General features: G+C 38.4%; 1 protein-coding gene across 1 annotated transcript in view; it reads left to right on the top strand.

Moving 5' to 3' along the window:
• The window catches only part of SLC7A11 (solute carrier family 7 member 11), an 89,681-nt gene that overhangs the window by 15,343 nt on the left and 48,784 nt on the right, over positions 1–25,554 (top strand). Inside the window, exons 4-6 of the mRNA XM_075543782.1 lie at positions 2,404–2,529; positions 7,146–7,245; positions 12,886–12,930. Of these exons, the coding sequence (XP_075399897.1) occupies positions 2,404–2,529; positions 7,146–7,245; positions 12,886–12,930 (271 nt within the window). The remainder of the gene's footprint in view (positions 1–2,403; positions 2,530–7,145; positions 7,246–12,885; positions 12,931–25,554) is intronic.

Raw genomic sequence — 25,554 nt, forward strand, 5'->3', positions numbered from 1 at the left:
TCCTTTTTGGATTACATTAACATCTTGATAAGTATTCTGCTAGATTTCCCCCACCCCTCTCTCTCTTTTGTCTCTGACTTTTACTAGTATATCAATAAATCCATCTATCCAGCCCTTCACCTATATCTCTGCTAACGGTTATGGATTATGTAGTTATACATCATAAACATTCTTTCACCTATTATATTGTTGGCTGCATTGTAGTTTTTGCAATTTTAAATGATTGCATAATAACCCATTAGAAGATTACACCAGTGTAGTGGTTAAGTATTGGACTGCAATCTGTGTGGCCGGCAGTTGAAAATCACCAGCAGCTCCATGGGAGAAAGACTGGGCTTTCTACTCCCATAAAGAGTTTCAGTCGTGGGAATCCACATGAGTTCACTATGAGTCAACATTGACTTGATGGCAGTGAGAATCATCTTTTAAGAATTCATTCAAAACTGTTGCTTCTATCTATTGGCATTGATAATGTTTTCAGTTAAATTCTTTAATTTTGGAATCAGCGAGTGTATATATCAGGGGATGGAAACTATGAAGATAACTGTTACTGTAGATACTGTACAGAATCTATTCCCATTTGAAACATGAATAATAAGAAGCCTGTAAGTATTTGCTTTATCCCCTTAGAACCATTCTTTTGGTTTCAAAAAAAACAATTTTGTAATTGTGAAAACAGTAGGAATACTGCATAAAAATAAAGCATATAGACACTACATGCTAACTTCCAAATAATAGTGACTTTTGGTGTTGTTACTATGAAGTTGTGGCACGGGCAGAAAAAAATAAAAATCTACTTTCTGGAATTATTTTGGTATTTCCAGCAGGTTATAAGAGCCAGTATCATAGAGCATTACCTTGTCTCTTTGACTGAAAATAGTTTTTCTAACTGGGGATCCATTATTTATATGGGATGGACATGTAGCTAGATACAAAACCAAACCAAATGACCAAACTCCTTGCCATATAATGGATTCTGACTCATAGAGACCCTGTTAGACTGGGCAGAACTGTCTCTGTGGGTTCCTGAGACGGTAATTCTTAGTGAAATTAAAAGGCTCATCTCCCTCCCTTGGTGTGCCTGCTGGTTTTGAACTGGAGAGTGGCTGCACAGAGGTGAAAAATGCTTGTTCTCTTCTGAAAATGCTTATGATCCACCCAAGAGAGGAAGGTAGATAAGTGAAGTCCTGGGGAAATGTATCATTAAAAAATATAAATGTTGTTGACTTGACCAATTATGCAGCCTATTTGGTAACCCTTTGGGGCGGGTCTTACAATATTTTGCTTAAATTGCAAAACATATCTTGAAAATCCATTCTTTTATGGTGGGTTCAAGGCTTCTTGGTGTGCTAATTGGTAAGCAGAGAGGCACCCACTGAAAAGTTCCAGTAAAGTTAGTTAGTTTCAAAGAGCCACGCTGGTATGCTGGTTAAGTTTGAACTCAGGAATTCCACGGAAGAAAAGCCCTGGTGACCTGCTCCCATAGAGTTCTACTCTCTTTTGTAGACTCACTGTCAGTGAGTCTAATATACCTTTATTATATAAGTTTATATAACATACAACTACTCTGTTATATAAGGTCACACTGAGTTAGAATCAGCTCGATGGCATGCAACGAACACAAAATGAGTTCTAACGGTTAAGAATAAGATGCCAACTGGCTCTTCTACATTGAGTATAGTTCACATTGGTAGGTAGATATGTATGCCACAATCAGAGGAAGAAAGAGCTACTGCATTGCACTAAAGAATCTCATTGCATGACTTCAGGATTTGATTGGAAGAGAATTTCACATGATGGTTTGAGCACTAGAATACTCCTCTTATTGGCTTACACAAAGAACAAAACAAACAAACAAACAAAAAACCTCAACTCATTGCCATTGAGTGGATTTCCAACCCATAGTGATCCCATAGGACAGAGAAGTTATTACTGCCTCAGGGGCCTAGTGGCAGAGTGGTTACTCACAGGACTGCTAACCTCCAGGTCAGCAGGTTGAAACCACCGGTTTGCTCCATGGTGAAAGATGAGGTTTTGTACTCCGTAGAGAGTTAGTCTTGGAAACCCACGGGGGCAGTTCTCCCCTGCCCTATAGCTAGAGGCCCAGAACGAGTCAGAGTCCACTCCATGCCAGTTTTGTTTTTCTTTTCATGTTTTTGAGAAGTTTAGTACAAGGCCACTGCTCCTTAAACATTAATGTGCATAAAAATCACTTGCAAATCTTATAAAAATGTGAATTCGATTTTAGTAGGTCCAAGGTAGAGCCTGCGCTTCGGCCTGTCTGCTTCTAGGCACCAACAACAGCTCTGCTGGTTCGGGGACCACACATTGAGCAGCAGAGAGGTAAGGTGTTTGTGTTCCAATGGGGGTTCATAGTTTGTAACACCATCTCTTTGTTTGCAGCTGTCGTGATGGTTCTCAATAGCATGAGTGTCAGCTGGAGCGCCCGGATCCAGATTTTCCTAACCTTTTGCAAGCTCACAGCAATTCTGATAATTATAGTCCCTGGAGTTATGCAGCTAATTAAAGGTATGGATTGGAAAGTAAATGCTTTTAAAAATACGTTATCTGCTCTTGGTCTCTCTAACACTAACTTTTGCTTGTACTAGCAGAATCACTTAATTAGTCTCTGCTTGTGAAACGTCAACGCTCTACTGTCATCTAATTGATTTGAAAGCCTACTACATTGGGGAGGAGGTGAGCTGGTATTTACAGTTGAACGGCAACTAAAGGATTAAGATTAGGCTGAGCAACAGAATAAGGTATCAGTGAAATTTCTTGGTATCAACTGGAGTGAAGACTTGAACTGGAAAAAAAATTGCCAATTAGTTTTAATGATGGACCAATATGTGTTCTTGGGTTTACTTTAAAATAACTCACTGCTGCTAGGAACAAAAATAGCTGGGGGAAAAATAAGAAGGGATCAACAATCCTTACTTTATGCTTATTAGTCCTTTTGCTTTGAGATAAGTTTTCTGATAAGACAAGTGGCCTAAACATTTTTAGGGTTTCCTAAAAGACATGTTATTTGGCACCAAAAAGAGTTTTTAAAACCTAACATTTTTAATTATTATTTTCCCATGTAAAAGTTTCATTTTTAACAAAATACTTCTCCTGTAATGAGGTGCCTTATTTAGTATTTAATAGGAGAAGGTGAGCTGGGTGAGGCCATGTGATGTCATGATGACATGCTGCATCTTAGCTGTTTCAGAGCACAAAGCCCAGGCAGGCCAGTGGAAATTGTTGGACGAGGAAAAGGTCAGGTGAGCTATTTAATGAACAACAGGCACTGTAGCAGGAGATAAATACGACTGTGAGATGAAATTGGAAAGGTGTGACATTACAACTTCGGCATGTTCAGTATTTAATGTTTACACTGATATTGTCTGATCCAAGAAGGGGAATTTATAGAGAACATTAATGAAGTTGCAGGAGAATTACTCGAGGCAAAAGGAAATGCCAAAGTTCAGCAAAGTCATCACTGTTGGTGGAGGCATTAAACAATAAGAAAACATGGAACGATCAGTTCCTCTGCAGCGGGGAACGGGAGAGGCTGTGGTCCAGTTAATAAGCCTGGCGGGAATCTCAGAGCCCTGCTGACGGAGTGTTTGCATTAAATTCAGCCACCTCAGCCACCTCAGAGTAAACCCAGACAAGGGCTTAATGCCGCGTTTATGCCCAGGAGAAGCCATAAGCTTGCTCTTCTTACTCACCTTGTCTTGCACCCACTGAGCTGGTCTACTTAGAATATATCTGCCCCATTGGGAATGCAGGAAAACCATCCATTCAGTTAGAGTTTTCTGTGTCTTGGCTAACCCTTTAGTCTTCGGTTCGGAATGTCTTCTTTTTTTAAAAAATACAGAAACCCTGTTTTATCAACACTACTTTAGTCCTGATTTAGTAGGCCCTAAAGAATCATATATTTTTTCTAAATCTACAATAAAAATTTCTTCTTTATTTTTCTTTTTTTGCTGTATGTAGTGTAAGGCAATGGGTAGTGCTACAGACTACTTCCCATTTCTCCCATTCAAATATATGTGTGTGTGTGTGTGTGTAGATAGATATAGATGTACACATACATACATATATGGAGAATATTTATCCAAATGTTATTGTATTGAGAGTTCATGAGAGCAGTGGTCATAATTTATTTCTTGAACTGTTTTTAGCACCTTTAATCCAAACTTAATGCCATTGAGTCGATGCTAACTCATGATAACCCTATAGATTAGGGTAGAATTGTCTCTGTGAGTTTCCAAGATTATAACTCTTTATGGGATTAGGGAAGCCCTGGTTTTTCTCTTGAGGACGAGCTGGTGACTTTGAACTGCGTACCTTACATCAGTAACCCACCCCTAATCACTACGCCACCAGGGCTCCAGGTACAGAGTAATGATTCCTTTTAATATTTATGATGGACGCACTGGATGGGATCAGGTCTCTTCACACAGCACACCAAATGTAAAGTGAATTTTAGCAATTTGGATAATATTCATAGCTGGTATATTTTCTCTATTAATAAAAAATGTGATTTGTTTTATCTCTAACTGCATCACACATTTCTCACATTAATCTCAAATCCCAGAAAGAGAAAGATTTTACACATATAAATTGTGCATTTCTTTAGACTTTAACCAGATTCTACACATGTCTATGTGCTCTGCATTTACTCAGGAGGATTTGTTAAGCTTCCCAGTGAATACCATGACTTTCATCATTTTGATTCCTCTATTACTTAGTCAAAAAATCCATAAGTTTAAAAATGTTTATCTTTTGTAATATTATCAAAATAAGATGTGTTAGGTTCTGCATTGAGAACCAGCTTCTGTATAATTCTGGTTTCTTATGGTTCCATGCTGCCATTTAAAGGATTTAGGTCAAGCAGAAAGAAACCTGAGGATACGGTGGTGAGATCACTTGCTTGCTCACCAAAAGGTTGGAAGTTCAAATCCACCAGTTGTTCAAAGGAGAAAGATAGACCAGTCAGTTTCTCTAATTACTTACAGCCTCAGAAGTTTACAGAGTGGTTCCACGGTCTCCTGTAGAGATTCTCTTTCCTATCCAGTCAATTCCGATGCACAGCCACCCCATAGGGCAGGGTACACCTGCCCCCTGTGGATTTCTGACACTTTTGATTTGGTATAATTTTATACCAAGGATACTGTAAATCACAATAAAAGAATAATCAATAGATTTTTTGCTTAATTCCAATATTTGAACTAGATTTTAATTAGGTCATGGGAGAAAGATGAGGTTTTTACTCCCATAGAGAGTTACAGTTTCAGAAACCCACAGGGACAGTTCTACCCTGCCCTATGGGGTCGCTATTGGCATCAACTCAGTGGCAGTGAGTTGGGATTAGATTTTTTATCAAGGTTATAAAGAGTCCTGGTTATAAACAATTTGGCTTAGATTTTAAAAATAAGGTTATAAAGAGCTGTTTTAAACCACCAACTACTCCATAAGAGAAAAACAAGGCTTTCTACTCCCACAAAGAGTTACCATCTCAAACATACAAGGAAAGTTCTAACCAGTTCTATAGGGCCAAGTTGAGTTGGAATAGACCCAATGGTAGTGAGTTTTTTTTAATTTGTCTTGTTTTTTTTTTATAAAATCAAGGAGATGCTTTCAGTAAGACATAAGTATTTCTGCATTGACTATATAATTTAAAATGAGCTTTATTTGAAAATTACCTCCTTTTAGAAAAAATAATTTAGTGTTTTATTTCATTTTTTCCCTTTTTTGCCTCACTACATTTTATAGCATCATAATGTATCTGGGAAATGTAGGTAACACCTGCCTTTTGACTTTGAAGAGAGAGCCTCTCATATATCCCATCCAGCTTCAGCTTACTTACAGGAAGACGGCTTTTGAAACCAAGACAGAGATCTCATTTCAGTGATTTAATTTGCTGTGACATTTATTGGCTCAATGAAATAAATCTGAATATTTATTTTTTAATTATTCCAAAGATAGCTAAGAAAGGGACCAATTGTAACTCTAACAAGATGGAGAGATGTGATCCTCAAGTGTTGAATCCATATTTTACTGAAATATTTTTTAAAATCTATTTTACAGTTCAATATAACTTTTTTCAATGCACTCAGAATAAATTACTTCTAGTCTTTAGTGAAGGGTCAGCACATTTGTTTTCCCAGAAATAGGTCAGATAGTAATAATTTCAACCTTATTGGCCACATGTTCTATCCCACAACTACTCAACCTGACTACTGCAGGGTGAGTCTGTTACAGACACCTAAACACATGAGCATGAACCTGCACCAATAAAAGGGGCATGACAGATTTGGTCCACAGATGGTATTTTGTTAACCCCTGTTCTAGGTAAGTGTATAATGAATTACAGGGGATAAACAGAAAATAGGAAATATATTTAATAATATGGGCAGATACTCCTTGGGTGTCTTGTTACCTCAACATGAAGGGTAGACCATCAGATATTTTTAAGAATTCTATCGCACTTTTAAAGAAGCCCTGATTTTAAAGGGCTTTTAAAGAAGGATGCACATGTAAAGAAGGATTTCCACAGGATACAGTGGAACGATTCCATAAGGGCTTCTTTAAGCAGTTGACGGCTGACCAGAAGAGTGGTGGTTTGACCCAGTGGGAGGAAGATGCTATACTTGGCTTTGGAACCCTTGGAAACCCATGGGGAGGGTCTACATAGTTCAACAGGCTTGCTCTGAGTCGAAATAAATGCAATGGCAACATTTTTCTTACTTTTCATTTTTAAGTATGCTATTCTTTAAATGAATTAGCCTTTTCTCTTGATGGCTAATTTCCATCAAGTGTTTAGCATGCTCCAATGAAGAAGTGCCTGTGTGTGTGTGTGTGTGTGTGTGTGTGTGTGTGTGCTAATGCCATTTTTTCTTTCCTATGATGGCATTACAAAAGAAATATAGAGTATTGTTTTTAATGGCTAGTTTACTTTTAGGGATTCTTTGAAAGGGGAAGAGTGGAAACAGATCAAACTGGAAATACTAAGAACTCTACTTACATGAAACCATATGGATACTGTTGTTTCATAGCTATTTCTTATATATTTAAAGAGTGAGATATTTATGGTTCAAGAATATGTTACAACAAATTCATTTAAAATTCCTACAATTTTTCTATTTTTATTGCAGGACAAACACATAACTTTAAAGATGCCTTTTCAGGAAGAGACGCAAGTATTTTGAGATTGCCACTGGCCTTCTATTATGGAATGTATGCCTATGCTGGTTGGTAAGTTGATGTCGAGAGATCAGGTAGTCTATGTGGCTCAGTCAGCCCTTCACCTGCTCTAAGGGCTAACCAAGGTCTTAGATAGATGTGAGTAGCCACAATTCAGTGTGGTATGCTCTCCTGGAAATAAAATATATGACATGGTTCCCTTATGAAGAACTGTGCACTTCAACTAACTAACAACAATAAAACTGTAAAAAATAAAAGAAGTTAGGGTGGCTAGTAAATACAGCCTGCTTTTACAGCAATCAAGTGCTGAGTTTTATGAACCAATTGAAATTACTTAATATGATGTATTCACTTACAACCTACGGCATTGTATCATTATTGGCTAAGAGTGACCCTTTAGGAGAAAGCAGAACTGTCCATGAGTTTTTGAGACTGTAACTGCTTATGGGAGTACTCAGTATGAAATAATGAATGGACGTAGGTCTTAGTAAATAGTACTTTGCTTGTCTTTCATTTGAAGCATCAATTTTTTTTACAAATAATGACCATTTTTTCTTCCTCTTCTTCATCAGATATGACATTAAGTAAGATGTTTCTAAGGGTAAAGTAGTGCACTCACAGCAGTGAAAAGGCAACCCTAGATACCGCGATCAGCTTCCCTGGACAAACCACCGCATTTTAAAGGACGTTACAAGTTCCTTACACTCCCGCGTCTGAAAACAAACAAAACATACGTGGCAAAGATTTTTAAAATCCTCACATTACAGATGCGTGTTCTCGGATGCATATCCAGCTGTGATTATATCTGGTTAAGTCGCCAGCACTTTGTATGCAGCCCTTGCCTGGTTTAGGCACTTGAATAACAATGACCTGGGATCCCAGTGAGCCATTTTGCTAATGAAATTTTCTTGACCTCTTAGATTTAGTTGCAGTGACTCTGACAAGAAAGCTTACTAGGTTCAAACATATTCTTTAAACCTCATAATTATGATAGTCAGATTAAACTACATTATTGTGGAGTAATCAGTGGCAATTTTTTCACTAGGTAGAGATCTATAGTTGTAGAACTTTATCTGTAAGCATATTATGTAAGGCTAAAATAACACTCCTCACTTACTGATATTGAGTTGATTCCAACTCATAGCTGCAAACCTGTACGGACAGTAGAATGGCCCCTGTGGGTTTTCGAGATTGTAACTCTTTATGAGACTAGAAAGCCCTGCCTTTTTCCCAAGGAGCTCCTGGTCCTTATTTACGGTTAGCAGCCAAATGCATAACCACTACCCCCACGAGGGGTCCTTAAGGCTAAGCGAACAGGTTAAAACTAATACTAGAAGACAAACTCAACACATACACAAACACATTTCAAACACACATGTCATTTCCTTTCATTTCTTCTTGTTAGGATCTTACCTTCCAGCTAATGCATGGAATTGAGATGAACTTGAAAATACATGGCTATGTTACTGTATTAATCTAACTGAATTAGGAAAAGCTAGAATTAGAAGAAGATAACGGGTATATAGGAACTTCACATTTTTAAAAATGGCATTTGAAACATGGTATGTTTGAAGGTTGTTAGGAGATTAAAACTCTGAGGAGACCAGGGTAAAAATATTTGTATATTCCCAGAGTGCTGTTTTTTAAGTCATTGTGTATAAGCATTCTGTCTCGGAGTGTTTTTGAAATCTTTTTAGTTTTGTTCAAAGTAACATTGTGGTGCTGGCCAGGGGAAAAAACTGAGTGCATTGGGATCACAGGGTTAGTGGCAGAAGGAACTATCCCTCCGCTATTCAGCCTGAGATCAGAGCTTAGGGGCCTGGGGCACCAGCCAAGCTGCTAGGGAGGGTCAAGGGGAGAAGCCAGAGCAGAGCAAGGAGGTGGTAAAAGCTTTCAGCAAGAGCCAAGTGTGGGGAGGCCAGCAATAGTCCATCCAGAATGTGGACTGTGGAGATAGTCACAAAGGAGATTTGATTCATTCTGCTGAATGAAGCTTCTTTTGCCTGCAAGTACAATGCCTCTGTTCCCACGGTGTCTTAAAGTGTTTCCTTGTCCTCCTAAGCTCCTCACACCAAGCACTGAATATGCAGCTTTTTCTTTTTAAGCAAATTTTCTCCACTTCTCCAGGCTTTTGAAGCTTGATCAATTTCTCCCATGCATAAAGACCCTTTGCATTTTGACTCACTCTCCTATCTCAGTATTTAATTGATGGGCACCGGCCAAATCCCAATGTCAGTCTTACAGGGTAAGAGTGAGGTTTATGTGCATTTTGGTTATGCTTCTACTCATTTAAGCCTCATGTCCCCTCCTTATCTGAAAGCCCAGCACACTGTCGAACTCCTTATGTTCTTGAATGCTCAATCACAGTATTGGACAAGAAGGCCCATGTTTTAGATGAAGTGTTATCTGAGAGCAGTGCCTTATGTAAGGGACAGAGACAGTAACTGTATTTCTAGGGCAGTTACTTGAATGCAGTGCTACCTGCATGCTGCTTTGTGAACAGTTAGAAATAGTCTGGTTGTTGATCTATGGCTATCTGTTTTTTTTTTAGAGAGAAGTGGTGTTTTGGAAACCCTTCTTTCAGTTGTGAGGTTCAGAGGTAACGTTAATATCTGAGTGTGAACAAAACAAGATGGAGGGCTAACAGAAGCCCAGAGAGCAGGACACTGACTGACTTTTCAAACGGGACCCCTGCCTCTCTGGCCTCTGTTTTCTATGGCATCATGAAGGGACTGTGCAGCAGATGTAGCAACCAAAGAAACTTCCCCTCCCGGGGTAGGCACTGTCACAATGTTTGATGGAAAAAAGGCGAGGGAAGGGGGTTATTGAAAATAACAGAAAAAAACTTATTGTCATCAGAATTTACCACCTAGGGATTAAGTAAAAGCCTGAAGACTTGTTGTCCTGGAAGCCTGCTCTCACTGTTAGCAATTCTGCCTCCTCCGTTTTGAATAGGAAAAAGACTCCGCTAGGGACGCTGGAGAACTCTGAATAGGGTAGGCTTTTGTCTCTGAGACGCACAGACCCATTCCAAAAGAAAGGAAACTCCTTCCTAGAAACATGATGGGGGTAGAAGAAATCATTAACCCAGCTAGGTCACCGAACTGGGTCAGAACAGCTTTCATATTACTGCCCAGGTCTGCAGTCAGAGAAATACTTCGGCCATTACCCCGGGTAGCCCTGGGGAATGCATCCAATTTCAGTCCCTTATCCTCATCCAAAGCTAAAGATTGCTTGGTGGGCCTTTTTTAAAAAAACTCTGTGATAGAAAAGAGTTTTTCTGTGCCCTTTTCTTCCACATTTAAAATTTTATCCTCCATGGATTTAGCTTTCTAAAGCACCTGCTGAGATTATTTTATACCTTTGTGTCAAATATAATCTAAAGAATATGCTTCCTTTAAGAACAATTCCCAGAGTTGGGTATTGGGAGGCACTGCCAGCTTTTCTGAGCCTTTCAGAGAAGCTAGAACAATGGGTCTTGGGACCGTTCTCCGGAGGCCACGAGGAGATGTAAACCAAGGAGGAGTCTGCGCACTCCTTGCTGGAGACTGGCAGGGCATACAGGTGTATTTCCCACCACCTGTGGGCTTTGGATTGCAGTAAGAAGCTTCTCAATCCCCATTCCTCTGCCCAGCCCTGTCTTTTCCTTCCTACCCATTCTCCAGAGCATGCGAATGTTTGATATTGTGCTCTCCTACCCCGCCCTCCTCACCTGCCTGCGAATAAATATTTATTTTCTTGTTTTAACATTGCTGGAAATGACCAGTTTTTAAAACAACCCTGAAAGAAGGAAACTGAGCTGATTCCAGGAACCCAAGTGGAAGGCGACTTTTGAGAATGATGAGGGTAACGAATGTATAAGGGTGCTTTACTCAATTGATGTATGTATGGGTTGTGATTAAGAGTTGCATGAGCCCCAATAAAATGATTTATTAATAAAAAACAAAAACAACCTTGAAGAAGGGACTGGCTGTGTTTGCTCCCCTCCACCCTACTTCCCAATGCGCTGGGTGTCTAACAAATATATCAAGTCCCTTGGAGTGTGTATTCCACATAGCATTTGTGATCATTTCTGGCTTTCCTGGTATAACTATAACCTCTATTTTCAGCACTGTTCTTTCTAGTCATTCGATTTTTTTCTTAGTTGCTAACTTTTAACATCACCTTCGCTGCTGCTATTCTCGCAGCTTTTCAAATGTTTCTACTGAAAGCGCAATCCTTACAATATTAGACACTTTGATCTGGAGCCACCGCCACATTTAAATGGAATTTTTATAATGACAGCGTAAAACTAATCTCTTTATCTTTGTTTTAGATTATAAAATGCCTAAACCATCTTATGACCCACTGGGTTAGTATTCCAGGCATTTGGATTTAGATTACAGATAATTTAGACCTGTACACCTGGATTCCTGTGTACGTTTGTGGGAAGTTATATTACTTTTCAAAGAAAACTCCGGAAACAAATCAGTCTATCATTGAGAATGGGACCTCTGGTTTCGTAACAATGTCCCAAGAAAAGAAAAGGTTAGAAAGGCTTTTGTCTTTGGATCTTTAGCTCTGCCTATTATGGCCCATTAGCTTTCCACCTCTATTCATGATCCAGTTTATATAAGTTTATTTGAGGGGAAGGATTCTTTCTTAACCTTATATCTTGGAGCCTTGACGTCAACCGGCTCTAAAGTTTCCCCAGCAATCCCACCCACATGGTTAGACAAAGGCCCAAGGAAGCAAGGGACAGAGTCACAGGGTGCAGGGAAAGCAACTAGATTTCGCTAGGTCCATGACTGTAAGGTCATATTTACAATACTATAGAATACTATAGACCAGAAAGTGTTCAGAACTTGGAAAGTTTTCAACAAGTCATGCATGGCATTTTAGCTGTGTGTAAAATTAATGGAAAATATGTCCAAAAAAACCCAGAAATAGCCACTAGAAGTCATATGACTTGACAAGCTAGTTTGGATGCATGTTGGAAAACATGAAGTGAAAGGAAGAAATATGAATTGAGAATTATAATTTTTAAAATCTTATTTTCACTTCCTTCTCGCCTGCTGCATTTATGTTTAGGAAGTTGATCATGGTTCCCTAAACTTAGAAGGGCTGCTATGTCATACTTATGCTGTACTGCAAATCTTGGTTGATGTGTTTCCATGACTAAAATTTGAACTTCTTGAAGTAAAATCTACCTTGTATTTAAATTCTCTTCCGACTGTGCCTAATCTCTAATGTGTAGAATGCTTAAAGCTCCTCAAAACCCCTGCGCATAACTGCCCGGTCACACTTCTATGCTCATCCCCTAGAAGCCTAAAATGCTCAGATTTCCCCAAGGTCTTCAAGAATGATAGACAACCGACCCTCTGTGTCTTCCTTTAGCACTGCCTACAGAACTATATTACTCTAGCTTAGGTGACCTTCTGCAAACTATGAAGAGTTCATCCAAAAGAGGGACTAAGGCTCTTCCACCATTATTGCCTTCCTGTTTGGTTGTGATCGGCACTCTGTAAATATGTTTCATTTGAAAAATGGTTTGTGAGAGTTTAGGTAGTTGGCGTTTTCCATCCTACCACAAGTATTTATTTACAATATTCTGTTGAAAATTTTGGTCTCACTTTTTAAATATTTAACCTTTAGATACTTTGTACTATAATTGAAAATATATTAATACTTTGTTTTATATATATGCTTTAGGTTCTACCTCAATTTTGTTACTGAGGAAGTGGATAATCCTGAAAAGTAAGTAATCATGTTAATTCTCACATATTTGTGAAGGACAAAATTGAATGCTATATAGTTGAAAAATAGACCAAAAACATTTAATATATGGACATTAGCTTTATAATTGTTGTTATGCTATCTTACTTTTGTCATCATCATTGTCATTTTTCAGGCTCTTAGGAAGTTGAAGTTCACTTCAATTTGCTATAAACAATATGTGAATAACATCAAGTTACAAGCAAAGACAGTTCTATTCTGTCAAATAGGTCTCTGTTAATTGGAACAGAGATAAAACAATACAATACAATAACAAACAACAAAACATCAATCTTATATAAACATACTCTTGCTATTTAACATGGACCCTTGGCTACCTACAGAAGAACCATAAAACACTATCTCCAATAGTTCTTTGTTTTAAATACTAGATCCAACTGAAAGGAGCAATGTAGTTAATGTACACCTAGAAGGATTTAGGGTCTTTTGGGGGGGCATTTTTCCCTTTTATTTTATTTAATCATTTTATTAGGGGCTCATACAACTCTTATCACAATCCATCCATCCATCCAATGTATAAAACACATTTGTACTTTCATTGCCCTTATCATTCTCAAAACCTTTGCTCTCCACCTAAACCCCTGGCATCAGCTGCTCATTTTCCCCTCCCTCTCTGCTCCCCCCTCCCTCATGAACCCTTGATAATTTATACATTATTATTTTGTCAGATCTTGCCCTGTCCTATGTTTCCTGGATTTAGGGTCTTGTACATTCTAGGAGCTGGATGACTTCTTTGTCTTATTTGTTGGTTAAAAAATTACTTCTAAAATGTTATAATTTTTTTAAAAAATGAGTTATCTTTCTGATATGTTTATAAGCGTTTGTAGTTGTAGAAGAAATCATGAAAATAAAACAGAATGTATAAAAATCACAGAATAGAAACTGGATGATCTGCTCTGTAAGCCTTCACCTAATTTTGTTTAAAAAACAACTGAGTAGACCACAGAAAAATTAAGAATTATTGTGTCAAATGCATACTATCCTGTTCTATGACACTAATTTGATTCCAACTCATAGATGGCCGTGCTGTGTGGTCGAGGCAAAGGGACCTAGTCAGTTAGAGAGTTGAGCACCAGATTTTTTCTTCCACGGAGCAGCTAGTGGCTTCCATCCTCTGACTTTCCGGTTAGCCATTTGGCACTTACTCATGAGTCCAAATGAGCACCACCAAGACTCCTAACCGAACTCTGAAGTTCTGTAATTCATCTGACTTTTTTTTCTGAACATAGACTCTGGGCCAACTACTGCACCAAGAACATCTTACAGAGTGATTTGCCTTCAAACATTTTACAGTCTAATTAATGAGTCACACGAATAAACAAATATAGGTAGCACAGCCTGATTTATACTTAGAAGATTATTTACCAGCTAGGCATAGAAGAAATAAGAAAATAGTTAATTCTATCAAGGGAGACATTGTTTGCAGGGAATCTTAAATGATGAGAAGGTGTTCTCTGGGTGCAAGAGCGAGACAAAGAACTCAAGAGCGATCGTGAGAGAGAGAGACATTTCCAGAAAAGGGAACAATTATAAAGGTGAGCCAGCATTAGTCTGGACATCATAAAACATGCTTAAGTGTTCATGATTTATATTAAGGTATATTAAGAAATTTTGGCACCACATATATTGGGGGGAGACAGGCTGATTAGATTTGGTCAGGTACCGGGCTATCTGAGTTTTAGAGCCCATGAAACTACAATTGAGATGAAAGGGATGGTTAACAGTGTCTGATTCAATTTACGGAAATAAACATGTATGTTAAATATTTTAAAACTTATTTTATGGAGGAAAATGGCACCTTGGTGACAGTGCCATCATATTTATAACTTCCTTGTGGTAGAGAACATATATTCTAAGGAACTAGTTCTGCCTAGTAGTTTTTGGAAATGATCACCTAGCTTATCACTCAAACCCAACGCTTACACATACAGAGATAGTGTGCCTTGTCTTTTTGTTTTTGAAAACAGTTACTGCGTACGTACCTACACAGAGAAAAGACAGATTCCTAGATTTTATGAAATCCTTATTGAATTTCCTTTGTGTAGAACACGGTACTCTGTTTTTTTTCAATGGTCTCTTTTAAGTCTTTAAATATTCTAAAATGAACAGAGACTCTTATGGAAAATGGAAATGGACATCATGGATATTTTATGAAAAGAGAAAATTCTAGGTTTGTGAATATGACTTCCTATATAACTTCTTAAAATTTTAAAATATCATACCCCAGTTACAAAGACATACATTGTGTATATATACACACACATATATGGCTATATATAGGAATATATATGTATATACATATATATCTTAAATACACATATGTATCTATTTTAATGCTGTTTAGTAATATAAATGTGACATTTTGTTTTCTATCACCCCAACCTGAATGTCTGATGTTCCACTAAGGTGGAATGTATAACACATTCATTCATTTTCTCAAAATTGTAATAAGAGAAATTCAAACATAAACAAAACCTATAAATAGTAAAGATAAGTATTAGGAATTGGCTAGTGAAAGAAATTCAGGGTTTTAAGGACTTTAGACCTGATGTCAATTAAGATAAAATACCTATGATATTGGCAATAAATTCAGATATTTTAAAACTCCATCTTATTTTTTAAATGAGGAAAATGCTTTTGGAAATATTTATGATTAAACATCTAGAATGTGTAGGGAAACTATGTGGCTCTAGTCCAGATGTGTCATTTGTATTATTTTGTAGGTAGATAGTGCTCCTAAAGATCCCCGGGTACAAGGGAGAATCATTATGATTCCACCTCCTCCGTGATCTGCCAAGATAAATGTGTTTCCCAATCAGTCCCGGCTGCGTGTTTCCAGGTGTGCTGCAACATGTAACTGCTGGCAGCTGCAGAGATGAATCAGCAGCCAAAGGTCCACGCCTTTACTCTCCTCCACCTAGGCAATAAAGTTTTCTAAAATTGTTACCTAATGGAGGAGGTGATAATTCATTTAGATGGGTGAAAATAGACACATGATCTAAACTATGTAGAATGCAGAGCAAAGCTTCTTGACCACAATTGACTACCCTCTCTGTGTAATTTCTCTTGCGTGGAAAAATTTCAGATGATCTACTTTTACTCTATGGGGTCAGTTCTGTACCGCTGGTATACAGCATGATTTAGAGAACAGTTTCTTAAGTGTGAGAGCATGTAAGAGAGAAATTGGGAGATGGATGGAAATAAAATGACCAGCTTATGATTTTTTTTCTTTGATCAAATGTCACTAGCTCTTCAAAGCTTGTAAATCAACCGTTGTCGCACATGGGTAAGATGCCATCTTAAGGCTACATTGTGCGAGGCTGGCTTGGGGCTGGGCAGCGTTAGGTTCTGCGGCACACGGGCTTGCTGTGGCACACTGCAGCCACAACAGCAAGACAGCACTGGCACGACGACACTTTCTCATGGCGCTTCTCATCATGTGTTTTCTTGCAAGTATAGCTCTGTGTTTGTGAGAAAAGGAATTATCCAGGAGACATTTGATATTTCCATATGCAAATACAATAATTATCTTTGAACTTTCACTGGAACAGCAGATTTGCATTTTAAAATAGCCTATAGCATGGTAGCTGGCTTGACAAATAGATATAACAGGGTAAAGATAGTATTTTTTTAGATCATTTATTGGGGCCTCTTACAACTCTTATCACAATCCATACACCCATCCATTGCGTCAAGCACATCTCTACATTTGTTGCCATCATCATTCTCAACACATTTGCGTTCTACTTTGAGGCCTTGGTATCAGCTCCTCATCTTGAAGTATGAAAGTTTGTATGATGAAGATGACAGACCCCTAAGAATTGTATGGGTTTTAAAATGTTATTTTTCCACCCAAAATGGAAGATATAGTAATAATGGTTGTCACTGTATACATTTGCTTTTTTAAATGAAAGTGTTCATATTTGCAAATAGAATGAGCTTTCCCTTATGACATTACTTTCATGGGGACTATGCAATTTATCATTGTTCAAAAAGTTACACAGTGAGAAGAACATATCATTGAGATGTATAATGTTTATAATTCTGCTCTTAAATTGATAAATCATGTCTTGTGTTAATGAAAGCCAAGGAATGAGTTGCTTTGCGTTAACCTTGGGGGTCTGAACGAAGTCAGTTTGTCTATTAGACTTTTTCCAGTGTTCTTCTCACTTCATTTTTTCCTTCTGTTCTGGAGAGCTTGGGAATCGTAGACTTAGAGGAAGTCAGTAAAGCTTGATACCATCAGTCATTGTTGAAGAGCAGGCTATCCACATGCTCAGAATAATCACGTTTAATTGAAGGTTTAAATAATCAGAGTGCCATGTTTAATTAATACTTGGCCTGACTCAAATTTATATTACTTGATGCCTGAAAGTCACCACATCTTGTACGAATGAGAACTTAGAAGAAGAGAAACTTAATTCAGGAAAAATGCCCAGAGGCTCTGAATGCTGTGTGGTTAATCAGACTGGTTGACACCTGGTCTACAATCAACCACATTTTTTCCCCTTTGCATCCAGTTCAGATGTTGCCTTCTTAAATGTTCAAGATATGTATTTTCCTTAGGAGTTGTGATGGATTCTATATGAATCACCTGGGGTAGATTGTTAGAATGTATACTCTGATTCTGTGCATTTGGGGCAGCAATGGAAATTCCCAGAAGGAGGTTGAAGTAGCTGGAAGCCCTGGTTTTAATTCCTTATTGACTCAAATTAAACCACAGTGAAGGGACTTACCAATGACATTATACAATTTCATAAGGTCAAATGTCTATTAAAAACAAAGCAACTCTTAGTAACCTTATATTGGCTTTGGGGGGTGTCTATAAATCTTTGCAAATGATCCCATACTTTTCATTGAGAGTAGCTGATGTGTTTGAATTGCCTACCTTGAATTAGCAGCCAAATGCTTAACCCACAGTGCCACCAGGGTTCTATTGCCTCTCAGCAGACTCACTGCCATCACATTGGTTTTGACTCAGAGTGAAACTTCATGGGGTTTCTGAGCATCCACACCTTTCCAGAGGCATCGAGCCTCCCCTTTCTCATGAGGAGCAACAGACAGTTTTGAACCATCACCGTTGCTGCTAATCCTCCATGGCTTCCCTGACAATGCCACCACAGACTCCCTTATTTCTTATAGGACTTGCACAGCTGTTAACCAGATTGAAAGCAAAGCAAAATAGGAAATCTTACAGAGCATGGGACAAGACATAAAAGTTAGATTTGAATTCTTTCATCTTGTGTTTGGCTTTTACACGATATCAGTTTTCTAGGAGAGGAAAATCTTGTGCTATACACATTTCCAGGTTTCTAACTTAATGATGGTTAGAAAATAAAATTCATTTATCTGGATATATGTGCAAAGATGGCAACAAAAATATATCAAAATTATACTACAGAGGCATCCTATCTATATTAGAATGTGTCCAAAGTTTCTTTTGTAACTCTTCAGCGACATGTCCATAAGGTTTATGGACTAACTTTCATTGACAATTACATCAGCATAAGTCTATGACCATCGATAAGTTGGGCATACTTAAACAGATCTAAAATATAATAATAATCGCCAAATGACTTTCTTAAAAAGTGAGGTCTCTTAATGATGTTAAATTGTGAAATTGAACTTCCACTGAAGTTTATGAATCACTCTGGAAAAGTGAGAATCTCTTGATTAATGACAATAAAGCACTGATAGATTTATCTTAAATTCTGATCTTGATTAACTTCAATTCTTAAAATAATTGGTATATTGAGTAGATCGTTCTATTATATGTGTTTTTTTTTTTGGAAATATGTGTTAAGTCTGATGTGTATTTGAAATATATTCACATGTAGGTAAGTCCCTGAGGCAGACTGAAGGCTAGTATGTGACCAGCTGTCAGAGAAATACGTCTGTGTTCAAAGAGCAAGGTCACTAAGTTACTCATCCTAACTTTGGATCCGTCTACAAATTTCTCACTAATGGAGCATATGGTTGATGTACCTTGGGATCAAAATTCCTGCATTTCAGCTTCACATGGGCATAAAAAATGCATTTAGCTCAAAGTCAGTTTGTTCATGTAAGGCTGAGATGTGAAATAAGTAGTGTAGAAATTATGGGATGATATTTTCATATTTTATCACAGAGTAATCAACAAAGACAGATATGAATCCTTCAAGTGTATTGAGGAGACCATTTAACTTCTCTTTTCAGTTTTAATTTTGAGGATTCCAACCCCAGTATAAGAAAAGATAATTTGCAGGACAATATTTTTGAATGTGTCATGTCCTTCCCATTAGTAGCTTCTAAGTTTATTTTTAATATCAATGGTGTCTAGTTTTGATTCTAGAAACGTAAAAGTAGGGAAGACTTTAGTGACTGATTTAATTTTATCCCTTGTTTCTGTTCTGTTTAAACAGAGGTAAAGTAGAACAATGATGTTTTTCCCCATTGCTGCTGAGTTGGTTCTTACATGTGATAACTCATATGTTACAGGGCCCAACAGCTTCCTGTTGCTGCTCTGGTTGTAGCATTACAGAAGCATATTGCCAGGCCTTTCATCCCTGGCACCATGGGATACACTGGAACTGTCAGCCTTTAGGTTAGTAGTGGAACACCAACCGTTTGTACCGCTCAGGGACCTAGATAAGGAAAGGGATAGCAGAGTTTTAAAATTAGAGAGACCTTGGGGATCACTGAATCCAGTATTCCACACAGAATGTGAATCTCCTCCCTAAGATTTTAAACAGAAATGATTCATAAAAAAATTAACGAGAAGATTTAAGGGGTCTGTCACTATTTGTCACATTTTCATGCTCATTAGAAACCTGTTAATTCTTATAGTCATTTCAAGTTTTGATAAATTGTTGGATTTGTTGGTAGCATAGGGTCGGTCCAATGTCTTGACTACAATAGTTACAATCCAGATGAGAAGTTAAAAGGTATAACCTGCGCATCTCTACTTAGACTCCTCTAATCTGAAAGAAAACATCCCCATTATCCAAAGCAATGTCAACCATTAGATTGCCTTATCCTTTTGTCCTCGTGTCTCTATGGGTCCTATCCATCTCTATTCTCACATCTGGAAACCAATCATCATTGTACCTTTCTCCAGACCAGATCTGGAATTCTCAAATTAGTTGATTGTGGAGACAGAGAGAGACAGAGAGACAGAAAGAGAGAGAGAGAGAGAGAGAGAGAGAGAGAGAGAGAGAGAGAGAGAGAGAGAGAAAGTCCCCTAAATCATTTTACTCTTTGGAGTATATTTTGTGGAAAAACTTCTTAATTAATTAAAACATAGATTGTGGCCCACTGTTAAAAGGCCCTTGTGGAAGCATGGTTAAAGCTCTCGGGTCCGATTCTTACCCACCCAGTATTCCACAAAAGGAGAGGTGTCCATCTGCGTCCATAAAGATAGCCACCTTGGGGACCCGATGTGGTGTTCCTACTCTGCTCGACAGGGTAGCTTGCCATTGGAATCCACTCCATGGCAATAGGCGTTTCTTTGGGTGGCCTATTGCATGGTTCAATAGACTTTAAGATTCTCAATAAGGTGTAACAATGCCCTGTTTCCATTATGTTTACACACCCACACACACTCCCCTCGAGTCAATTCTGACTCATTGCAACCTTATGGGGCAGGGTAGAGACTTGAATTCTTTTCAAGAGTAGGAAGTCTCATCCTTCGCCGACAGAGCAGCTAGTTGTTTCGAACTACTGACCTTATAGTTAGTGGTTGACCGACGAAATAGATTCAGGCCACAATACTTTATGAATGCCATGCGCTGAAGTAATTTTAATAATTTTCTTCTTACAACATTCAAACATGAACTCGCTTTGTTGATCTTCTTGTAAAATGAGCAATGTTTGAATTTGTAGATGTACAAAGTAAAGCTATGTTAACAATACAAACATCTAAACTGAACCAAATGGAGCTGAAACTTTCAAGTATTCATGTGCTGAGCCTTTAAATAGAGCACTGCGTCAGGAAATCAAAATTCTATTCCTGTTTTCTCATAACTAGCTGTTTGACCTTGGACAGACCTCTAAATTGCTTCTGAATCTTTGTTTACCAATTTTAAATGGAGGGTAATAATCCCTATATTATAGTTCTCATGGGGTTGTGATGATAAAATATAGGAAATTCAAAAATGTTAATGAGCTCAACAAGTAATATGCAAACACCATCTGCAACCAAACCTATATCCTTCAAAGATTAGAATATTTCATAATCTTTGAAAAAATTAGAGGATTAGCATAATTGTTTTATAAACGGGAGTGCCTTTTCTACGCACATGACCTATTAATCAGCTGGAAAGTTGCTCTGCACCATCAGCAAAGTGTCCAATTATTAGTAGTTAAAGGTTCAGCAGATGATGAGCGCGGCTTCCTGTTTAGCAGTCTCTAACCTCCCTCAGGTGGCAGTTGCTCACGCATCATAATAAGAATGGGTTTCTTGCCAGATACATGTTTCCCCTTCCGAAGCAAATATTTGTATGTCCACACCCATGCTGTCAGTGTCACCTTGTTGGCTAACCGCTGATAATACAACCTGGCGGTTCTTTCACCACAATTGTCTCGTTGAGCTTTATCATTTTTCCAAGAAACTCCTTTATGAAATATGAGGAACAAGGTCTTCACTTGTGTAGCTAGGGCTTGGTCATTTTAGATTTGTTTTCTGTCAGAAGAGAAGCTGTAGAAGAGGTGAAAGGTAGGAACGTGCAAATATTAGTGTTAGTCTATTCATTTTGCCTAATTTTAAAATTAAAAACTTTGATTAAAAATATAAAGAACATGTATACATATATTTACCTAAGAGGTGAGTTATAGGGTAAGGTCAATCCTTCAGACTATTTTATAACATGATTCTTCTTAGTATTTTTAGTATGGTTAATTTTTAATATGTTATCTCCACTTCTCCACTCCATTGTTGAAAAAAGAGAGCTGAGAGAGTAACGTAACTTGCTCGTGGCCACACAGTAAATAAGAATGTAGGGATTCTGATTCATGTTTCCTGTAGAATTTATACTCTTATAAATCAGTGGGCCTCTAGGGTAGGGCTGAGGGACAAGTAGAATTGATCTAGAGGCATAAAGGGGGTAGCAGTGCTGGTCGGGAGGTCGTTTTGCTGTGGAAGAGGAAGTGGGAGAACGGATATCAGTAAGAATTGCCTTGGTGTCCAGTCTGACTCAGGGACAGTGGTGCGATTCAGCTGCTACCGAATTTCTGTCAAGTTGGGCGAGCAGGTTGTTAACACGGGCACATGGAATCATCGCTCTCTCTAAGATGAACAGCTGGGCAGCCTCCCAATGTGGAACTCACAATTCTACATTCTTTATTTTTTTAACGGTCATCTACACACCAGTGTATTCTGAGCAACCTTATTAAACATTCATGGGTATAAAAACTGTGGCTGGAACCATGCTTGTACCATTTACTTATTCAGTCCATAAAACGTTTTGCATTAGACGAAGTGTTACATTTTCAGCCCCCTGCACTTGTAACTTCAGTAAAAGACATACAATGAGGAAAAGTGCCAAATGACCAAATGGTGACATGCTGCCACTCATTGCAGCTTTGTGTCATGTCCCAAATTCCAAAAAAAAATATTCTGAGTGGGTGATGGAATTCCTGAAAGTGTTCAAAGAGCTAAAAATATTGTCAAAACAAATGCTGTAAGCTCAGCTGAAAGGAGAGGTTTCTTGCAAAGATAATCATAGTATGCTCAGAGAAGAGAAGGCATCTCTGACTAAGGTGTCAAGTGCAATGACCATGTGTCTAATTGGCCTAACTCTACAGGAATGGGATCCTTCTACTAGAGTGAAATGATGATTAAGGATGAATCACACAGCCAATGATGCTTGGATAAAAGTGAAGAATATTGGCAAGCGAGGCCACCAATATGGAAATATCTTAAATAACACTTTCATTTAGGTATTATTTAATATTACCACTAATATTTTAAAACTGTATAATAACAATCTAGTTCTGTCTGCCTCTTTAATTGTTCTTTTAAAAATATTAACTGTATGAAATAATCAACCTTTTGGCTTATCCTTTTTTTTTTTGGCTTGAAGCAGTCATTAGGGCCTCAGAAAGGCTGTTAAGCTAGTTGAATGGCATCATTGCTCAGTGGCCTCCCGCTGCTTATTGTTAGGAGCCATTGAGTCCATTCCAGCCCAGTGACCCACATACAACAGAACGAAGAGCTGCTCAGCTCTGTGCTGTCCTCACAATTGTCCTTATGTTTGAGCTCATTGTGGCAGCCGCCAGGTCACTCCATCATGAAGACCCTCCTCTTCTACTGCTTCTGAGGAGGATTCTGGCTGTGCTTCATTCAAGACTCCCCACCAGGGGATTCAAGGACTGAGATTTTGGAGTAGAGTACCAGGTTAGTCTCTGAGGCACTGCTGGGTGAACTTGAACTTCTAACATCTTAGTTAACAGCCAAGCATGATGGCCATTCATAATAGCCAGGCACTTCCGGAGAAAGGCTAATGCTGTCTGTCATGTGTCATTGAGTCAATTCTGACACACAGTAACTCTGTGTGAAAGAGATGGACTCCATCCGGTTTCCTAGGCTGTGGCTTTCCAGTAGCTGGTTTGAACTGTTATGAGAGCAGCTCGTCAAGTGCTTAACCTTTGTGTCTCTGAGAACCAAGAAGAAAGGATGTTGTTTTTGTTGTCAGCTACCAGCACGTGAGTTCTGACTTAGCGATCCTTGCACTGGCTTGTCCGGCCCGTCTTCACCATCAGGACTATGAACCCAAAGTGCAGTTACTGCGTCATTCCCTCTTTTTGAGTATTTTCTTCCTTTTAACTGAACCCCTACATTACCAACCAGGGTGTCCTTCCTTAGGGAGACGCCCCTTCTAATAATATGTCCAAAGTATGAGTGACTGATAGCACCACAGTGTGGGTCACGTACCTTTGTCCTCAAAGTGACCTGTTGCTCTGAACACTTCAAGGAGGTTGTTTCTAGCAGATTCTCCCAGTGGAACGGTCCTTTCCTTTCCACAGCAGGGACCATTGTTTCTGGATCCAAGGAAAATGAAATCCTTGACAACTTCAGTTTCTGTTTTTCAGTTTATTATGATGTTATATCCGGGTCGATATGTTTTAGTTTTATTTTTGCATTGAAATGTAATTCACACTGAAACTCTAGTGTTTGATCTTTGTCAGCAAGTGTTCTAAAACCTTTCAGCAAACAAGGTTGTATCATATACATATCACAGGTTATTAATAAGTCTTGTTGTCTGTCAGTTTATTGTACTCCGTTGGCTTGTGTGTTGCTGTGATGCTGAAAACTACATCAATAGTATTTCAAATGCCAGCAGAGTCTCCCAAAGGGAACAGGTTTCAGAAGAGCTTCCAGATGGAGAACGGACTATGAAGGAAAAGTAGGGTGTTCATTTCTGAAGAATTTGTAACTGTAAACCATATGGATAGCATCAACACATTGTCAGTTACTGACAACCTTATGAAGAGAAGCAGAATATGGTTAGAGATAGTGCCAGAGATGAGCCCCCTCATGTCAGAAGTCACTGAAATTATGATGGAGGGAGAGCTGCCTTCTCAGAATAGAATTGACCGTAATGCCTTGAATGGAGTAAAGAATGTGGGAGTAAAGCTGTCAGAACCTTTATTTACCGATGGGATGGAACTCAAAATGTGTGTGTGTGTGTGTGTGTGTGTGTGAGCGAGCAAGAGAGAGAAAGAGAGAGAGAGAGAGAGAGAGAGAGAGAGAGAAAGCTGCCAAAATTAGGACTTGGAATGTACAAAGTATGAATCTATGAAAATTGGAAGTAGTCAAAAATGAATTGGAACACATAAAGATCAATACATAGGTGTTAGTGGGCTGAAATAGACTGGTGTTGGCCATTTTAAATCAGAAAAAAATGTATGGTTTACCATGTGGGGAGTGGTTAGATCAGGAGGACTAGCATGGCACTCATCTTCAAAAAGAACATTTCAAAGTCTAGCTCGGGGAATGTTTCTGTCTGTGATAGGGTAATGTCTACCCACATACAGGGAAATCCAATCAATGAACGATTATGCAAATGTATGCACCACCCACTAAAGCTAGTGATGCAGAAGCTGAAAAATTCTACCAAAGGCTTTCATTGGAAATTGATATAACATTAAATCAAAATGCATTCATCGTTATTGGCAATGCGAATACAAGGGTGGGAACTAAGAGGAAGGAATGGCAGTTAAAATAGGGTCTTGGTTGTGGAAACAAAGCTGGAGACTGCATAACATAATTTTTAAGAATAACCACTTTATTGTTGATACATTGCTTTTCAAAACATAAGCATTTTTCCCAATGGAATGCACCAAAACCAAATTGAAGACATCTGCGGGAAGAGATGTTGGAGAAGCTCAACATCAGTAGCTGAAACCAGGTGAGGAGAGGATTGTGAAACAGTCAATTGGTCATATGTAAGTTCAGGTTTCAGTTGAAGAAAATGAAAATAAGTCCACAAGAGCCAGACTATGACCTTGAGTTTATCCCACCTGAATTTCAAAAGCATCTCAAGAACATATTAGTTGCATTAAACATTGATGTAAGAAGACCTGATGAGCTGAGGGAAAACAGCAAGA

Source organism: Tenrec ecaudatus, chromosome 3 (genome assembly GCF_050624435.1).
Source record: "Tenrec ecaudatus isolate mTenEca1 chromosome 3, mTenEca1.hap1, whole genome shotgun sequence".
NCBI classification, from domain to species: Eukaryota; Metazoa; Chordata; class Mammalia; order Afrosoricida; family Tenrecidae; genus Tenrec; species Tenrec ecaudatus.